Below are 17,118 nucleotides of genomic sequence, written 5' to 3' on the forward strand. Positions count from 1 at the left end.
GGAAAACTACCACAGAAAATGATCCTCAAGGAAGTCAGGTTTGCAGAGAAGAATAAATATGAATACGCTCAAAGCCATGAATGACAGTCTAAATATCACCCCATTCAAAGTGGGAGAATGTACAGCAAGGAAAAAAAATAATAGAATAATTCAAAATGAGTTCTTACAAAATTAGAGTTTTTAAAATGGTGATAAAAAGGAAAAAGAGGTGATAAACATATATTAAAAAGAACAGGGGTTTATGATACAAGAGAAGACAAATAAGAAAAAGAACCAAATACTATATCTAGAAATGCTAATAAATAAAACAACTAAAGGTAGTAATAGCAACATAATAATTGAAATTTAAAACTCAGTGGATGGGTTAAATAGCACACAGACAAAGCTAATGAAAATTTGTAAAATTAAAGACAACACAAGGAAACAAACAGAAAGAAATAGTAACTATATATAAAGTGTGTTGGAATGAGAAGGCCAGAAAGCATCTAGTAGAAATAATTCAAAGAGAGAATTAAGAAAATGGGGAGAAAACAATATTAAGAAAATGGGGAGAAAACAATATTAAGAAAATGGGGAGAATTAAGAAAATGGGGAGAAAACATACAATGACTGAAAGTTGAGAACCGATGAAAAAGATTAATTAACAGATTAAGAGAGTATCAAAAATTGAAAACAGAATTAATAAAACTATATTCACACTAGAAACATACTGAAACTTCTGAAGGACACCATACTGAAGGACACCAAAGAAAAGGAGACAACTCTAAAATCAAAAGATTGAGAAAAAAATCAACTAACAAAGAACTCAGGAATGGTAGTAGACTTCTGATATCACAAGAAAAGTCAGATGGAAAATAAGTAATGTTTTACACATTCCATGGTTTACTATTCATAGATCCTAGATGAAAGAACTATTAAAGAATAGATTTTTAGGAAGAAAACAAACTCAAAAGCAATGTATGAAACAAAATAGGGAATGATGATGAAAGACGTGTAAATGTGTACATGGAAGTAAGCAAATATTTATTAAGCAAAGCAATCATAATACCTAAGTGAAGGTAGAACTAAAATTCTGAACAACAAAATGATGTTAGGTGAAGGAAAGGATCAGAGTTAAAGCATTTTAAGATCTTTGTATTGTTAAAGGAGAACAGAGGTAGACTGACAAACTTCAGACGGTCAATAAATGATCCATGTTAAAATTTCAAGAAAAAACATTTAAAGAATGGAAAACACATCAAAAATTTACAAACCAGAAGAGGACAAAAAAAGAAATTAAAAATGTAATCACAATGAAAAATAAAATATACACTAAGAAAAAAAAATATTAAGGATAAATATGGTCATTACATAATAGTCAAACAAATGATTTACCAGGAAGATATAACAGTTCTAAACTTTTATGTACTCAACAAAATAATAAATACAATTCTTATAATAATTCAAATAAAAAGGTACATAAAGTAAAAAAACAAAACAAGTAGTTTACTTCTTGAAAAAATTGATGTTTACAGTTTGATACATATAGTTATATTCTTGTTCAAATAAACATAAATACACACATATAAAGAGTTTATAAATTGGGATCTTATACATTTGCAACTTAGGTTACAGATTGATGGGAAGGGTACACATACATGCACACATACATACCCATCTACAAAGTGATTAAGTCTAAATTAGGGTTTTGCTTTGTTTTGCTAAGAACATAGAACATAATGTAGCAAGATGGCCCCACGAAGAAAAAGCAGATGTAGCTCATCTCAACTTAGTTTTCCTTGGCTCTCAGATCACTAATCCAGTGGAACACAGGGCTACAGTTGTTAGAAACGTTACTTCATGCTTCTTTAGAGGTATTCCATGCTTACAGTTTGGCTTTTTTTAGGAAGAATTCACACAGTCCCTACATTTACTATGATGCATTTGTAAACATTAGGGACCACCTTGTTCTTGAGTCAACCCAGGCACCAACAAACCACATCTTAATGGGTGTTGGTAAAGTGGCTGACTTCCAGAGTCAGTGCTCAAGCACCCCCATACAGGGTGGACACTGGCTGCTTACTGACTCTCATTCATTACCCATTTATTATGGCGTTTCTGATACTCTGTTTGGTATGGGAACCACAATTCAAAATCTACTTCTTACTGGACAAATTATATGAGATGACTGTATTCAGAAGCTGGTCAATAGGCTACAAAGAGCCGTGATCCCTGAGAGAAAGGAAACCAACAAAGAGCCCTAAGGATAGTTCAGATTTTGGCCAGGAGGCACTTGCCAGATCATGATGTAGGGAGAGAGAGTCTTCACTGAGTTGAAGAAAAAGAGACTGGAGTTTGGGAAAGCTGAAATGTTTGGAATTTGTAAAGCACCGTACTCAGAGAGAAGGAAGCTACAAAAAGAAGGAACTGCAGAAATCTGCATAAGAACTCATTTGAGTCTGTGGCTGAATATTTTGTTGAAACTCACTAAGGCAAGCAGAGAACAACCAGAGCTATAAACAGAACTATTCCCAGAGCTCTTATGGACTGGGAGACATTTGAACTCTCATCAACTAGAAAGAAGAATCTTGTTGACCACCAGGGCTACTCAACAAAGAACCCAAAAGGATCATTCTAATGAATAGGGATAAAAAAGGCTCTGGTAAAGGATATGCCAAAGATGATGGTACTAGGATGTGGGGCTTTGGGGAGGTGCTTAGGTCATGAGAGTGGGGCCCTCATGAATGGGATTAGTACTGAAAGCCCAGAGAGTTCCCTCACCCCTCTATAGTGTGAGGATAAGACAAGAAGTCTGCAACCTGGAGGAAGACCCTCACCAGCCCATGCTGGCATCCTGGTCTCAGACTTCCAGCCTCCAGAACTGTGAGAAATTAATTTCTGTTGTTTATAAGCTACTCAGTCTGTGTTATTTTGTTATAGTAGACCAAATGGACTAAGACATATGACCTCAAAAAATAAATACCATATGTATATGATCTCATATGTATGAAAAACATTTAAGGTATCAACATCAAAAATTAATCTCTGGAGTTAGAAAATAAAACTCAAAAATATACTTGCCATTTACTTCAGTGAAATGTCTATCAATAAATACAAAATGATATTTTTTCTTAACTAACAATCTTGTTAACTGTTCAGCAAAATACAATGAAAATACAACAAAAATATTACTATAGTCTACCAAAAGGTAGAAACAACCCAAATATCTATCAACAGATGAATCGATAAACAAAACATGGTATATACATACAGAGTAATATTACTCAGCCTTAAAAAGAAAAGAAATTCTGACACAAGCTACAACATGGAAAACCTTAAAGATATTATCACAAATGAAATAAACCAGACACAAAAAGAAAAATGACTCCACTAATCTGAGATACTTAGAATAGGCAAATTCATAGAGACAGAAAAAAGAAAGAGGTGCTGAGGGAAGGGGGAATGGGGAGTTATTATTTAATTGGTACAGAGTTACAATTTGAGAAGATAAAAAAAGTTCTGAAGATGGATGGCAGTGATGGCAGTACAACAATGTGAGTGTATTTAATGGCACTGAACTTTATACCTAAAAATGGTTACAATGGTAAATTTTACGTTTTGTATATTTTACTGCAATAAAAATATATTATATCTTCCATGATTTAGGTTGATTATACAGAAAACAAAAGTACAAACCATTTCTATATTTTAGCCAGATGGAAGGGAAGGAAAGAGAAAGAAGAGGAAAAAATGGAAAGAACCCACTGTACAGCATGTTAAATGTACTAATAAATGCCACTGAATTGTATGCTTTAAAATAAAACTAATATGTAATTTGTACATTGTTAATGGTTATCCAAAAATACATTTGTTTTCAAAATATGTTATGATTAGCAGACATTCTTTGGCTAGGAATTTTATTTCCAAATCATGTTAGAGAAATGCAGTTCCTAAAATCTTCATTTCTACATACAGAAAAAAAAATATTCTTGCTTAGGAAGACAGGGAGTTGCTTTGCAAAAGAAAAAAATAGCCACAATTTCCTACCATGATACTTTGATTTTAACTCCTCAAGAAATTATTATTGAATTTTATAAAATATTCTGTGAAATTACAACCTACATATATTTAATATTAAACCTAAGAGAGACAAAAGTACTCCATCCTGCGTTATGCCATTGATCTACAGCTTGTTTAGTTTTCATCATTAAAAACAATGATCAAAAGATCACTGAAATAAAGACTTTAGTTATTATTTAGAGGGTAAAATTCCCTATATCTATAAAACAAGTTTTTAATCACAAATTCTAAACTCCTTTATAATTGACCCCCAACTCTAACTACCTTCATCGACAAGTTCACTACTCAGCATCAACTAGGAAAAATATCAGTAATTCTTTGCAAATATTTTGCATTTCCATACAGAAGTTAGAAATATTTGTGATGTGGAATCATTAAGATTTGGTATGGACTGTTATAAGGAGGTCAGATAGAAGAGTAAATCAATTATAATCCCCTAGGTTTCTGGTTTGAGCAAATGGACAAATCATAATGCCATTTTCCCTGTTTTATGCCAATACTATTCCCTTATTAAAAGTTCTTATCATAATTTGCTTGTTTTCCCTGCTAAGCTGTGAGATCCTGACAAAAAGGGTGGCATATTATTTCTCTTTGTGTACCGGTGTCTAGCAGAGTGCCTAGCTGCAGCATTTTATACAGACTACAGATTAGTATTAAAAGACCAAAACTACCCCACCTACAGCAAGCTCCTGATTTATTTAGCCAAGGATACAGAAAACATACAGTGAATGTCTGCACACCTTCCCTTGACTTCTAGGGTTCCTATCATAGACAAGCTGGATTTGCTGTATAATAAAAGCTTAATACCCTGTGGCACCTGAGCCCCTTTTATAGTTTTATATCACTACTCAGAAATAATGTACACAAATACTTATATACTAATGTTTTTATTTAGCAGCATGTTAATATGACTTTGTTGGTTAATAAATCTAACTTGGTGTCAGTAAGGCAACATCCTCAACTAAGTGAAAAAGCTATGAGCCTACCGGCATTTCTGAAAGCTTTCCTTGCCTCTTTCTATCTAGCATACCAAAGAGTGGTTTCACCTCATCAGCACACGGCAGCTGCCCCTAGAATAAACCTCGTTAGAGTTTGAAATTAGTACTTTTCAGTACAACATTGCGTATTCAGTTCCTAGCTTAGTGCCTAGTTCTAAATTATATTGTTTAAATATTGAATGCATAAATAAATGAAGATATGAGTATTTGTTAGATAAATATCAAAGGAACCAGCCAATTTATTAGTTCATACGTTAATAAGTTCTTAGTCTTTTAAGATATCATTATGATATAATAAGTAGATGTATTTTATAAATCTAAATGAATTATTATAGGAACTATATTCCATGCAAATTTCTCAAGCCCTCAGATTTCCAAACTACAGCCCCAACAAATAACTCTGACCATACTCAGTGGTAAAAACACCTGTAATATAGGTCAGTGGTAGTGTCATTTTAAATTATATTTTAAAACCTGATTTGGAGTTGCCACACAATTTTTTTTATTAGGATTTTGAAAAGTTAACTCAACTTTTACGAATGGATTGGATTTACAGTTGCCACAGAATTTTTTATCAGGGTCTTGAAAAATTAACTCAATTTTTAAGATTGGTCTTAGAAGTACTATCCAAATTTGTCTTAAAAGTAGTTTTAGTAGACATCTTCTTTTAATGTTTTCTAGCCTTATATTTTAAAGATAGCTATTACTGTATAAATAGGGATAAATCTTACTCCTTAAACATCAGGACTGAGTATTATTAAACTAGATCCTGCTGTATGCCACAAAAATAAGAGTGCCTGGTCTATAGAAAAAACAGCTGAAACTTCTTGTTGCTGACAGGGGGTAGACGTATTTATCCCTATTCTTCCCATTAATTAAATATAAAAACCCTGAACACAATACAGGAGGTCCCTGACTTACAATGGTTTGACAATGACTTTTCAACTTCACAATGGTGCAAAAACAATATGCATTCAGTAAAAACTGTACTTAGAATTTTGATCTTTTCCTGGGTTAGTGATATGCTGTGCAATACTCCTGCATGATGCTCAGCACCTGCAGAGAGCCGCAGCTCCCAGCTAGCCACGAAATCATGAAAGTAAACAGCCATTTACAACTTACAACCATTCTGCACCCATACAACCATTTTGTTTTCCACTTGCAGTACACTAGTCAGTAAATTATATGAGATATTTAACCCTTTATTATAAAATAGGCTCTGTGTGAGATGATTTTGCTCAACTGTAGGCAGATGTAAGTGTTCTGACACATTCAAGGTAAGCTAGGCTAAGATATGATGTCAGGTAGGTTAGGTATATTAAATGTATTTTTAACTTATGATATTTTAAACTTATTATGGGTTTATTGGGACAGAACATCAGCAATAGCTGAGGAAGATCTGTACATAAAACAAATGCAAGAAGACTCTGAAAGGCAAAGAAAAGATGAAGAATAGGATAGGGACCTTAGGAGTAGAGGAACAGCACAAGAAAAACAACTCACAGTGATAAGTTCCCTGGCTTTCTTCTTTGCTCATAAATATCTGAAACTAAGTACTGGAGAAACTCATGACCCAGAAACGCCAACAGACACAAACAAAATGTCTCAGGGAAAGTCTGCTCTCTCAAGCCAAAGAACCAGGAAAGGGACAGACTAACAGGACAGAAATTTTATTGACAATAACCACCCCTACTCTAGCCATATACCACTAGAGGAAGAAAAACAAAAAAACAGCCTTGGGCTTCCCTGGTGGCGCAGTGGTTGAGAGTCCGCCTGCCGATGCAGGGGACACGGGTTTGTGCCCCTGTCCAGGAGGATCCCGCATGCCGTGGAGCGGCTGGGCCCGTGAGCCATGGCGGCTGGGCCTGTGTGTCCGGAGCCTGTGCTCCACAATGGGAGAGGCCACAACAGTGAGAGGCCCGCGTACCGAAAAAAAAAAAAAAACAGCCTTGCTCTCTCTAACAATGAAGGCCAAGTGAGAAGCCTGGACTCCCATGCCCATCAAGTGGTAATGAGACACTCCTTCACACCCGCTTCAATGTAATGTCAGCAGAGGTCAAGTTAGGAGCTAAGACTCCCACCTCTTCCAGGCAGCAATAACGTGACCCTCTCCCTCAGGCATGATGTCATCAGAGATCTGCTAAGTAAAAGATTTAAATAAGATCCAGAGTCTCAAAGCATAATACTCCAATGTCCAAGAGACTACTGAAAATCACTTATCATACCAAGAACAAAGAAAATCTCAACTTGATTGAGAAACCATAACTAAGAAATGATACCACCAAGATAACACACAAGTCAGAATTACTTGATAAGGATTTTAGAGTAGCCATGATTAAAATGCTCCAATGAACAGTTATGAATGATCTTGAAAAAAACAGAAAGTCTCAGCAAATAAATAAGAGAAATAAAGAAGAATCAAGTGGGAATTTTAGAATTAAGAATCACAATAACCAAAAAACAAAACAAAACAAAACAAAATAACTTCATTTCATGGGCTAAATAGCAGAGGTGATAGACAAAAGAGCAAAGAATCAGTGAACTTGAAGATAGAATAATAAAAATTACCCAATTTGAACAACAGAGATAAAATAGTCTGAAAAATAAAATGAACAAAGCCGCAGGGACCTGTAGGACAATACTAAAAGATCTAACATTTATGTCAATTGAGTCCCAGAGTAGAAGAAATAGAATGTGGGGCTGAAAAAAGTAGTTGAAAAACTAATGACCAAAATTTCCCAAATTTGACAAAAGGCACATACCTAGAGATTCAAGGAACTTAGAGAATTCACAGAAGAGTAAACCCAAAGAAATTCATGCCAAGACGTGTCAAAATGAAACTTTTAAAAAGTAAAGACACAGGAAAAATTCTTGAAAGCAGTTAGAGAGAATGATGTATTACTTTTAAGGGAGCAATGATTCAAATAACAGTGTATTTGTCATCAGAAACCACGGAGGCCAGAAAGAAGTGGTACATCCTTCAAGTGCCAAAGAAAAAAACTGCCAACCTAAAATTCTCTATCCAGTGAAAATATCCTTTATGAATGAAGGTGAAGTGAAAACATTTTAGATAAAGGAAAAGTTAGAGAATTTGTTGCCTACCTTAAAAGAAGGTCTAAAGAGAAGCTCTTCAAACAGAAAGAAAATGATAAAAGAAGAAAACTTGGGAAAAGAAAAATATATAATAGGCTACCCTTCCTTTGAAGTTTTAAAATAATATTTGACAGCTGAAGCAAAAATTGTAACATCAACTAATAGGTTTCTCTATGTATTTAGAGACAAAAGTTAAGACAACATATTATAAAGGGAGGAAGGTAAAAGCACACAGATAGAAGTAAGATTGCTACATTCCTGAAGTGGTAAAATGTTGACACCAATAAAGTATAATAAGTTATGTGTGTAAAATACTGAGAGCAAACACTAAAAAAAACCCAAAAAACAAAAACTTATTCAAAGAGATATAATCCAAAACCTTATAGATAAATAAAAACCAATTCTAAAAAAAGTTCAAGTAACACATAGGAAGGGAGGACAAGAGAAACAGAGGAAACAAACAGAAAATATAAATAATAACATAGTAGACTTAGCTGTAACATATCAATAATGCAAGGTATGTCAGCATGTAAAAATGTAAATTATTTCTATACACTAGCAATGTACAAGTAGAAACTAAAACTAAAGTTTATAATATCATTTGTAATAGCTCCAAAAATTAAATACTTTTGTACAAATCTAACAACAGTATTAGACATACAGAATCTGCATGCTAAAACTACAAAACACTGATAAAAGAAAATCTCAACAAATTAAGTATTCATAGAATAGAGGACTCAACATGGTTAATATGTCAATTCTCGCCAAATTAATCTATAGATTTAGCACAATTCCAGTCAAAATTCCCACAAGATTTTGGTAGTTATTGCTATTTTTAAACCTATTTTTATAGGTAAAACTTTTATGGAAAAGCAAAGCGATGAGAAAAGCTAAAACAATTTGAAAAACAATAAAGCTATTTGACTCACACTGAGTTCAAGACTTATTAGAGAGCTACAGAAATCAAGACAGTATGGGGTTCACAAAAGTTTAGGAATTCATATTAATGGAATAAAATAAAAAGTCTTGAAATAGACCGGCAGAAATATAGTCAGCTGATATTTGGCAGTTACAAAGGCAATTTATTGGAGAAGGAATAGTCTTCTCAAAACTGATGTTGATACAATTGGGCATATATCTTTGTAAAAAATGAACTTTAACCTATAACCCACACCTTATACAAAAATTAGCTAAAAAATGGATCATAGAGCTAAATATAAAACTCTTTAGAAGAAAACATAGGCTAAATACTTGTGACGTCAGGTCAGAAAAATAGTTATTAGGTATGACATCAAAGCCATAATCCATAAAAGAAAAAAATTGGTAAGTTGGACTTTATCAAAATTAAAATTTTGTCATGCAAAAGACATTGTTCAGGGAATGAAAAGGCAATCTACAGACTGGGAGTAAATATTTTCAAATCATATATTTGATTAAGTTCTTGCATACAGAATATATAAAGGACAAGTATTGTTTAATTAGTTTAATAACCAATCAATCTTTTAAAAATGAGCTAAAGAGTTGAAGAGACACTCGTAAAAGAAGATATAAAGACAGCAAATAAGCACATGAAAAGATCATTACCATGAGCCATTAGGGAAATGCAAATTAATATTACAATAGAATACCAATACACACTTACGGGAATGGTCTTAAAAAAAATGGCAACACCAAGTGTTGACAAGAATGTGGAGCAACTGGCTCATATGAATTCCTGGTAGGAATAAGAATGGTATAGCCACTCTGGAAAACAGTTTGACAGTTTCTTACAGAGTTATACATACGTTGACCATACACACAGCAGTTCTACTCCTGGGTATCTACCTTAAAGAATTAAAAAGTTATGTTCACACAAAAATCTATGTATAGGACTTCCCTGGCAGTCCAGTGGTTAAGACTCCCTACTTCCAACACAGGGGCCGTGGGTTCAATCCCTGGTCGGGGAACTAGGATCTCCTGGGACACGTGGCGCAGGGAAAAAAAAAAAAAAAAACTATGTATACCAAAAAACTATACATAGTTGCGAAAAACTAGAAAAGACCCAAAAATTCTTCAGGAGACAGACAGACAAACTGTGGTACATCTATACAATGGAATACCATCTAACAGAAAAAGGAACGAACTGGACAAACCGACATGAATGAATCTCGAAGGCATTATGCCAAGTGAAAGAAGCCAGTCTCAAAAAGTTACAGCTTATATGATTCCATGCATATAACATTCTGAAAAAAGGCAAAGCTATAGGGAGGAAGAACAAATCAGTGGTTGCCAGGTTCTAGGGATGGTGGGAGGATGTGACTACAAGTGGGTAGGACAAGGACATTTTTTGAGATGATGGAACTAGTTTGTATCCTGATTGTGGTAATAGTTACTTGAATCTATTGTGCATGTTATAGATATATGTAATATATCTATAACACTATACGTGCTACAACTCAAAAAACTGTATGCTAAAATGTACTATATATAAATAAAAAAAAATTCTGTCATCAGTAAACAAACTTCAATGAATAAAAAGACATGTTTCCTTTCTTATTGTTTCATCATGATATTTCTAGTTTAATTTTTAACATTACATTTCATTAGAACGTTCCCAAGAAAACTCCCTGAGAGTAGGAAGTTTGTCTGATGTTCTCATTTCATTCACCTAGCAGAATGCCTGTCACACAGCAGTAACTCAAACACATTTCTTAACTGAATAAAGGTTTCACAAAATAATCCACCCCCCAAAACATTATTATATGACTTAAAGTTTATATCAATTATTTAGCACTCTTCAAGGTTATCACCTCAAACTTCACTATTATTTAATAAATTAAAACTGATATGAAAAATAAATATTTTTCAAATGGCTATCACATTAATAAATTTAAATGAATTTCAGGGGGAAAAAAATCCACACTTTTAATGACTCTTAGCATCTAATTTACAGAGCTACTTGTAACATACGCATACTGCTGGGTGAACAGACCAGGGTTCTAACCGTTCCCGAACTTCCTTAAAAAGGCTTTATTATTTTTTCTTTAGTTCTATTTCATTAATGAGCAAAATAAACCTCAAATAAACACCACTTACAACTAACCTCTGCTTGAATTTTTTTTGAATAGATTAGATCTTGCAACTAGTTAATTAGGTTTCGCACCTATTTTGTCCAAAATTAACTTTTGTATTTGGAGACAAAAAGATCACTAAAGATTATCAGAGAAAGTACAAATACATGCTACACCACAGATAAACCCTATGAAAATATTATGTTAAGTGAAAGAAGCTAGTCACAAAGAACCACATATTATATGACTCCATTTATATGAAATGTCCAGAATAGGTAAATCTATACCCACAGAAAGCAGATTAGTGGTTAGCTAAGGGGTGGAGAGCAGTGGAAGAATTAATGGAGGTAACAGGTAAACTGTGTGGGGCTTTTTTGGGGGAGTAGGTAATGAAATTGTTCTAAAATTTATTGTGATGATGGGTGCACAACTCTTCGAATATTCTAAAAACCACTGACTTGTTCACTTTATATGGTGAATTACATGGCTTGTGAATTATATCTCAACAAAGTTATCAAAAATTATCAGGGAATATATTTGGGACAAATCTATAAAATCTACAAAAATTTTCAAGATAAGAAACTTTATTATCAGCATCAAACATTTAATACTAATAGAACGTAGTATACTTTGAGGTAATTGGAAGTATACATTTAAATGTATACTGATATGATCATTTCTTCAAAAGTTTAGCATTGCATGGAAAAGGTGGTAATCTAAAGCTACATGTGTTATTATATAGTATGCAAAATAAGATTCTAATTTACAGCTATGAAAATTCAATAATATTTAATCACATTATGCCACATGATACTAAATTCTAGTAATCTAAAAGATATCCAGCCTTCAAAAAAATTCCATGGTCTGAGTGTAAAAAATTTAACTCTAAATGAAGAAATAGTTAAGTAGCAAGAGGCTAATTGTGCTGGTCTAACTCCTTTCTGTTTAAAAAAAAAAAAGTGTCCTTTCTTTGCCAAGCTGAATATAATACCTTGTGAATTATAAGATCAAGGAAGCAAGCTGTATGTTTTCTAAAATATGAGTATCCTTCATCAAGTTTTATACTTAGGGCAGCTAAAAGACCTATGTGGAGGGATCAGCATTAAGCCCAAAGGACAGGCAGTGCACAGCAATAAAGAAAGCAATTCCCTCGTGTCTTTTGCAGGTCACCGCCAAGGACCATGTTAGCAGATCCATACCAGACCTTTAACAGGCAGTTCTGCTGCTACCAGTAATTAGCTTGGACAGCTCTAGCTCCAAGAGTAGCAGCAAGGCTACACCATAATGAGCTCAGCTGGGATTAGCAGGACAGGGCAGGGAACCAAGAGAGCTCAGGCATTCTGCATTGCGTATGTATCTAGGAGATCAAACAAGGATGCCTGGCTAGGTTATCCCCTCTCCACCTCATTCCAAAAATGAAGCACGGCAGTGTCTAAAATACAGGCTAATGAAGAGCGACACCTCCAACAGATGAGAGCCACATTAATTAACACAATCCCTAGATCATATTATACAGTTTCAGCTACAGCTAGCAAATGTGCAACTTGTTATTGCATTATACATATATATATTTTAAAAGCTAATCTTTTTTTCTCACTTTTACAGGCAAACCAGATTATTTCATTTGCCAAGTTTTATAAGGAATTTCTCTCATGGCCTTTCAGACACAAAGAATTTCTCTCAAATGTTTATCTAAGTAGACATTGTTACAAAAAGAAACTCACTTTTGAATCATTAGCTCCTGGTTCTCCCTTTTGAAATAGGCCAGTTCATTCCATACAGCATCAGAATCTTCTTGTCGAAGTTTTTGGGGATCTGCTCTCTTTATTTTCCTGATTTCCATCCTATTTTTAAAATGAAATTGCTTTCTTACTTAACATGTTCAAAGTGTAATAAAAATTCATTTATACATTCCATAAAATTTAAAAATATCTATTGACCAAATTTCTAAATCAAGTTCACTATGCAATGAATTTCCTAAAACCTAAGTATGTAGAAATTAAAATCCTAGATCATGATTTCCTAAAAAGCTAAACTGCTGCTATGGAAAGCAAACTTTTAAGCAAACACATGATATTCTCAGGTCTATTTCTCTCATTCATTCTACTAGTAATAAAACATACATTGCAGAAATGTCACAGTTTCAAAAAAGGACTATAAGCAATCAACACATCTAGAATTTGCTGTCAACCAATCTGAATGTGGTTTATGTGCTCTACCTTAAAACAAGCAGTTATCAGTGAATATCAGAATAGCAGATAATTAGCAAGTAGTCTTCAAACTTCCAGTGACTACTAAAAAGTGAGGTAAGCAGAGGCTAAATTCAGAACAAATAGATTTATCATTGCTTTACTGAAAAGCAATATGAAACACTTTCTGTTCTTCAAAGGAAAAATCAGATGTGACAATTACCTATAAAACATGCCAAATGCCCTTTACGTTTTCATTTTCTGTACCTAAAACAAACTGTTCATTTTTCTTTTGTAAAAGTGCAGTACTGGCTAATTTAGAAACTATTTCTCTGTAGAACAGACCAATGTGTATCATCAACATTGCCCTAAAGGATCCATCTCAAAAGATAAGAGGGTAGTAGATTTTCTGTACTCATTCAGTCCTTTGCCCTCTGTTGATACTGTTAACAGGGGAGCCATTTACGGCTAACCAAGATCTGAACACCTGTTCAGAGCAATTGAACTGAGACTGCCAGTTCATTCAGATAAGCTGCAGAACAAACTGATGGATAGAAAAGATTTTCAAATTGCATATCAGGTTGAAGTAGTTTTAAGATAGTTAACTATATATGTGAATTTCCTATTTCTCATGTCTTTCAAATAAAACTTAAATATTTTTTGAGTTATATATATTGTAACACCAGTATTTTATTTATTTATTTAAAGTAGTTTTTCAATCATATGGATTTGAACTATTTTTGTTTTGTTATATACTTTTAAGTTACTCTCTATATATTAAAAATATATACAATCATTCATAATCACCTATGCTAATTATTTCTGCAAATGATAGGAAAATCTATAGTTATTGCTAAGATATTTCTATTTTCACTTATTATATTCTCTATTTTAAAATCCTCAATAAAGATCTGACTACCAAATAATTTCTTTAAAATCAAACAAAAGCCATTAAATCACCTATATGATGCTACTCAGTTCCATTTAATATTTAGGGAAATGGCTTTATGAGCTATGTAACTCACATGCCACTGCCTTCTTCCCACTGTTTTAATTGCTCTTTTACTGCTCTGTAGTTGGTCTGTAACATCTGTAGCCTTTCCTTGTGTTTTTCATGGGCATCTCTTAGCTCATCATTTTCTTGGCTCTGTAAAACACAAAAAAGCAAGTATACAAGTCTGAACAAAGTATTAGTATAATGTTACAAATAAAAGGCTACCAATCTAAGTATGAAATTTGAAAGAAAATAGTATGTAAATATGAATTAATTTGTAATACTTACTTAAGCAGAAGAAAAAGAAGAATTCCTAAAGTCACAGAACAGGTTTGCTTGATAAATTTGAGGCACTCATGGCATTTTAAAAAATCACTTAAGTAATCTCAAAATTTTGGCATCAAATTCGTTTCATTCCTTTCCCTTTTGATAATTAGTATATATACATGTATTTATGAACCAATCTTACATATTAAATTTTGTTTTCCAGGATTTGTCCACACATAATGCATCACTATTTTGTTAGTTATAAGTGCACATATAATTAGTGTAAGGACACTAATCATAGTAAGACCATAATCTTAAGAACACTATTTAAATTAATTCAATTTCTTTTACTATAGAATATGGAAAAGAACACAGAAATCTATATTATGACAATTAAACTAAATAAACTAACATATAGGTAAAGCCCCTGGCACTGTGCTTGCCCAATAGAGGCTCAAAGCAAAAGTGAGCTTTTTACTCTGTCCTCTTCCCAAGTATTAACAGTGATGCCCTTATCATTTAGAAGGCAAATGTACTGTTTCATTGACTATCTGTCTCTCATCCCAACAGTGAGTTAATACCTTATAGAGTCTGCATTATTTTACTGCAATTTTACCTGTCTCAACAGTATTTATATGTTGCCATTATACTTTGAATATATATCTAGTAGGAAAACTTCAATAATTCTCTTAAGTAGTTATTAGGACGTATTTGAGCCCTGTGTGTACCGAGTGGTATGTATGCCCTATGGAAATGGAAGTGCTTGATGAAAAAGCATGAAAACGGCATCACTGACGGGGAAACTAGAATAAATGTTATTCTAAAGAGTTTTAGAAGATATAAATCACAGCCACTGCATAATTACTTGATAAAAAGTAGCATGGTTTAATACTATGGTTAAAAATTCAGGATACAGAATTCAATTTTGTTTGTTTCAATTGGAGAACCATATATTAATAACCTATTATATGCAGGGTGTTAAGTGCTGATAAAAGTTCAACTCCTGCTGCTCAAACTTACTAAATTTTACCTTGACATAGCTGCTTAAATTCAACGTGTCTCAATTTCTCCATCTTCAAAATGAAGCTATTTATGGACTTTCCTGGTGGCACAGTGGTTACGAATCTGCCTGCCAATGCAGGAGACATGGGTTCGACCCCTGGTCCGGGAAGATCCCACATGCTGCGGAGCAACTAAGCCCATGCGCCACAACTACTAAGCCTGCATTCTAAAGTCAGCAAGCCAAAAATATCCCATGGACAGTCACGGAACTAGGTCGATTTATTAGATCATTCAATAAAATATTTACAGAGTAACTTCTATGTATTTTGTAATTAAACTAGCTAAACTAGAGGCTCTAACTTCTGCGTACAAACAAGTCTCAATGACTAAAATATTAGAAAATAGTAAAGTTGCATCAACTGACTTTTCTCAATGATGTTTGTAATTCTACTTCTGAGTTGATAAGAACAGAAATGATTCTTGATCAAATCATCGTTTGCTCAAAGGTTTCTTGACAGTCATAAAGCAAACTAAGAACATGTACACTATTAATAAAACAGTGGCTCAATCTTCAGCGTATGATAGCAAGGTTTCTTAAGTTAAGAAAAAAACATTTATAGAATACCAAGGATTCCATGGATGTCTAATTTCAGCAGAATGTATAAACTTCATGAATTAAAAAGTCAGTTGAAAAGTCAATTGAAAGTCAGTAAAGCAGAAATTCATGGCACTAGTAATCGCAAGGATAGTAAGAATTTCATAAAGCTCTGATGCACTGTTTCCAAATTAAATTTTATAATTCACTACACCCATGAATTCAGGATTTGGAATTGGGTGAGATTTTTATAATAAGAACTTTCATCTCTTCTATTACTATTGACTCTACAACATTGGTTGCCCATCTTGAAAACAGGTACAACTAGCCACAGAAGAGAGCTTAGTAAGACAATATGTTAATGTTTATACAATTATATTTTATTATAATATATAGTATTAGAATAATATGCATGAAGAGCATGTCAATGTATCAAAATTTATGTACATATGTACCATAGGCTCCTGAAATTTCTTTGTTCCTCCCTCCCTCCCTTCAATCCACCTTGGTGATCAACTTGGGACCCTAAAGCTACCTACCATGCCATGATCATGCCTTTTGTCTTTAGTTTAGTGTTTCCAACAGTATCTTCCATGGAGCAACAGTCTTTTGGGAAATCTTAATAGGTATAATCAAGTAAATCTGATAAATAATGTATCTCTACCTTCCTATAGATTCACAATGCACATTGGTATGTTAAAGGATCACAAAAATAGAAAAACGTTAATCCATTGCTCACATATTTAAGCAAGGAACATTTTGTCTGCCATGTTCCCATTAGGTTCTTGAAGAGCAGTATTCAAAAGAATACCAACATGGGAAAGACCATGACAAAAATTCAACGTGTATTAGGGGGGAATGGTCTTCAAAA

The 17,118-nt window shown here is 33.5% G+C and overlaps 1 protein-coding gene across 3 annotated transcripts in view; it reads right to left on the bottom strand.

The window, feature by feature from the left end:
- The window catches only part of CNTLN (centlein), a 330,490-nt gene that overhangs the window by 126,526 nt on the left and 186,846 nt on the right, over window positions 1-17,118 (bottom strand). For all 3 annotated transcript variants that reach the window (XM_079927964.1, XM_079927963.1, XM_079927962.1), the window contains exons 11-12: window positions 14,415-14,536; window positions 12,925-13,044 (exon numbers count right to left, since the gene is read on the bottom strand). In XM_079927964.1, coding sequence (XP_079784090.1) covers window positions 12,925-13,044; window positions 14,415-14,536 — 242 coding nt within the window. The remainder of the gene's footprint in view (window positions 1-12,924; window positions 13,045-14,414; window positions 14,537-17,118) is intronic.

Source organism: Stenella coeruleoalba, assembly GCF_951394435.1.
Source record: "Stenella coeruleoalba genome assembly, chromosome: 7".
Classification (NCBI taxonomy): domain Eukaryota; kingdom Metazoa; phylum Chordata; class Mammalia; order Artiodactyla; family Delphinidae; genus Stenella; species Stenella coeruleoalba.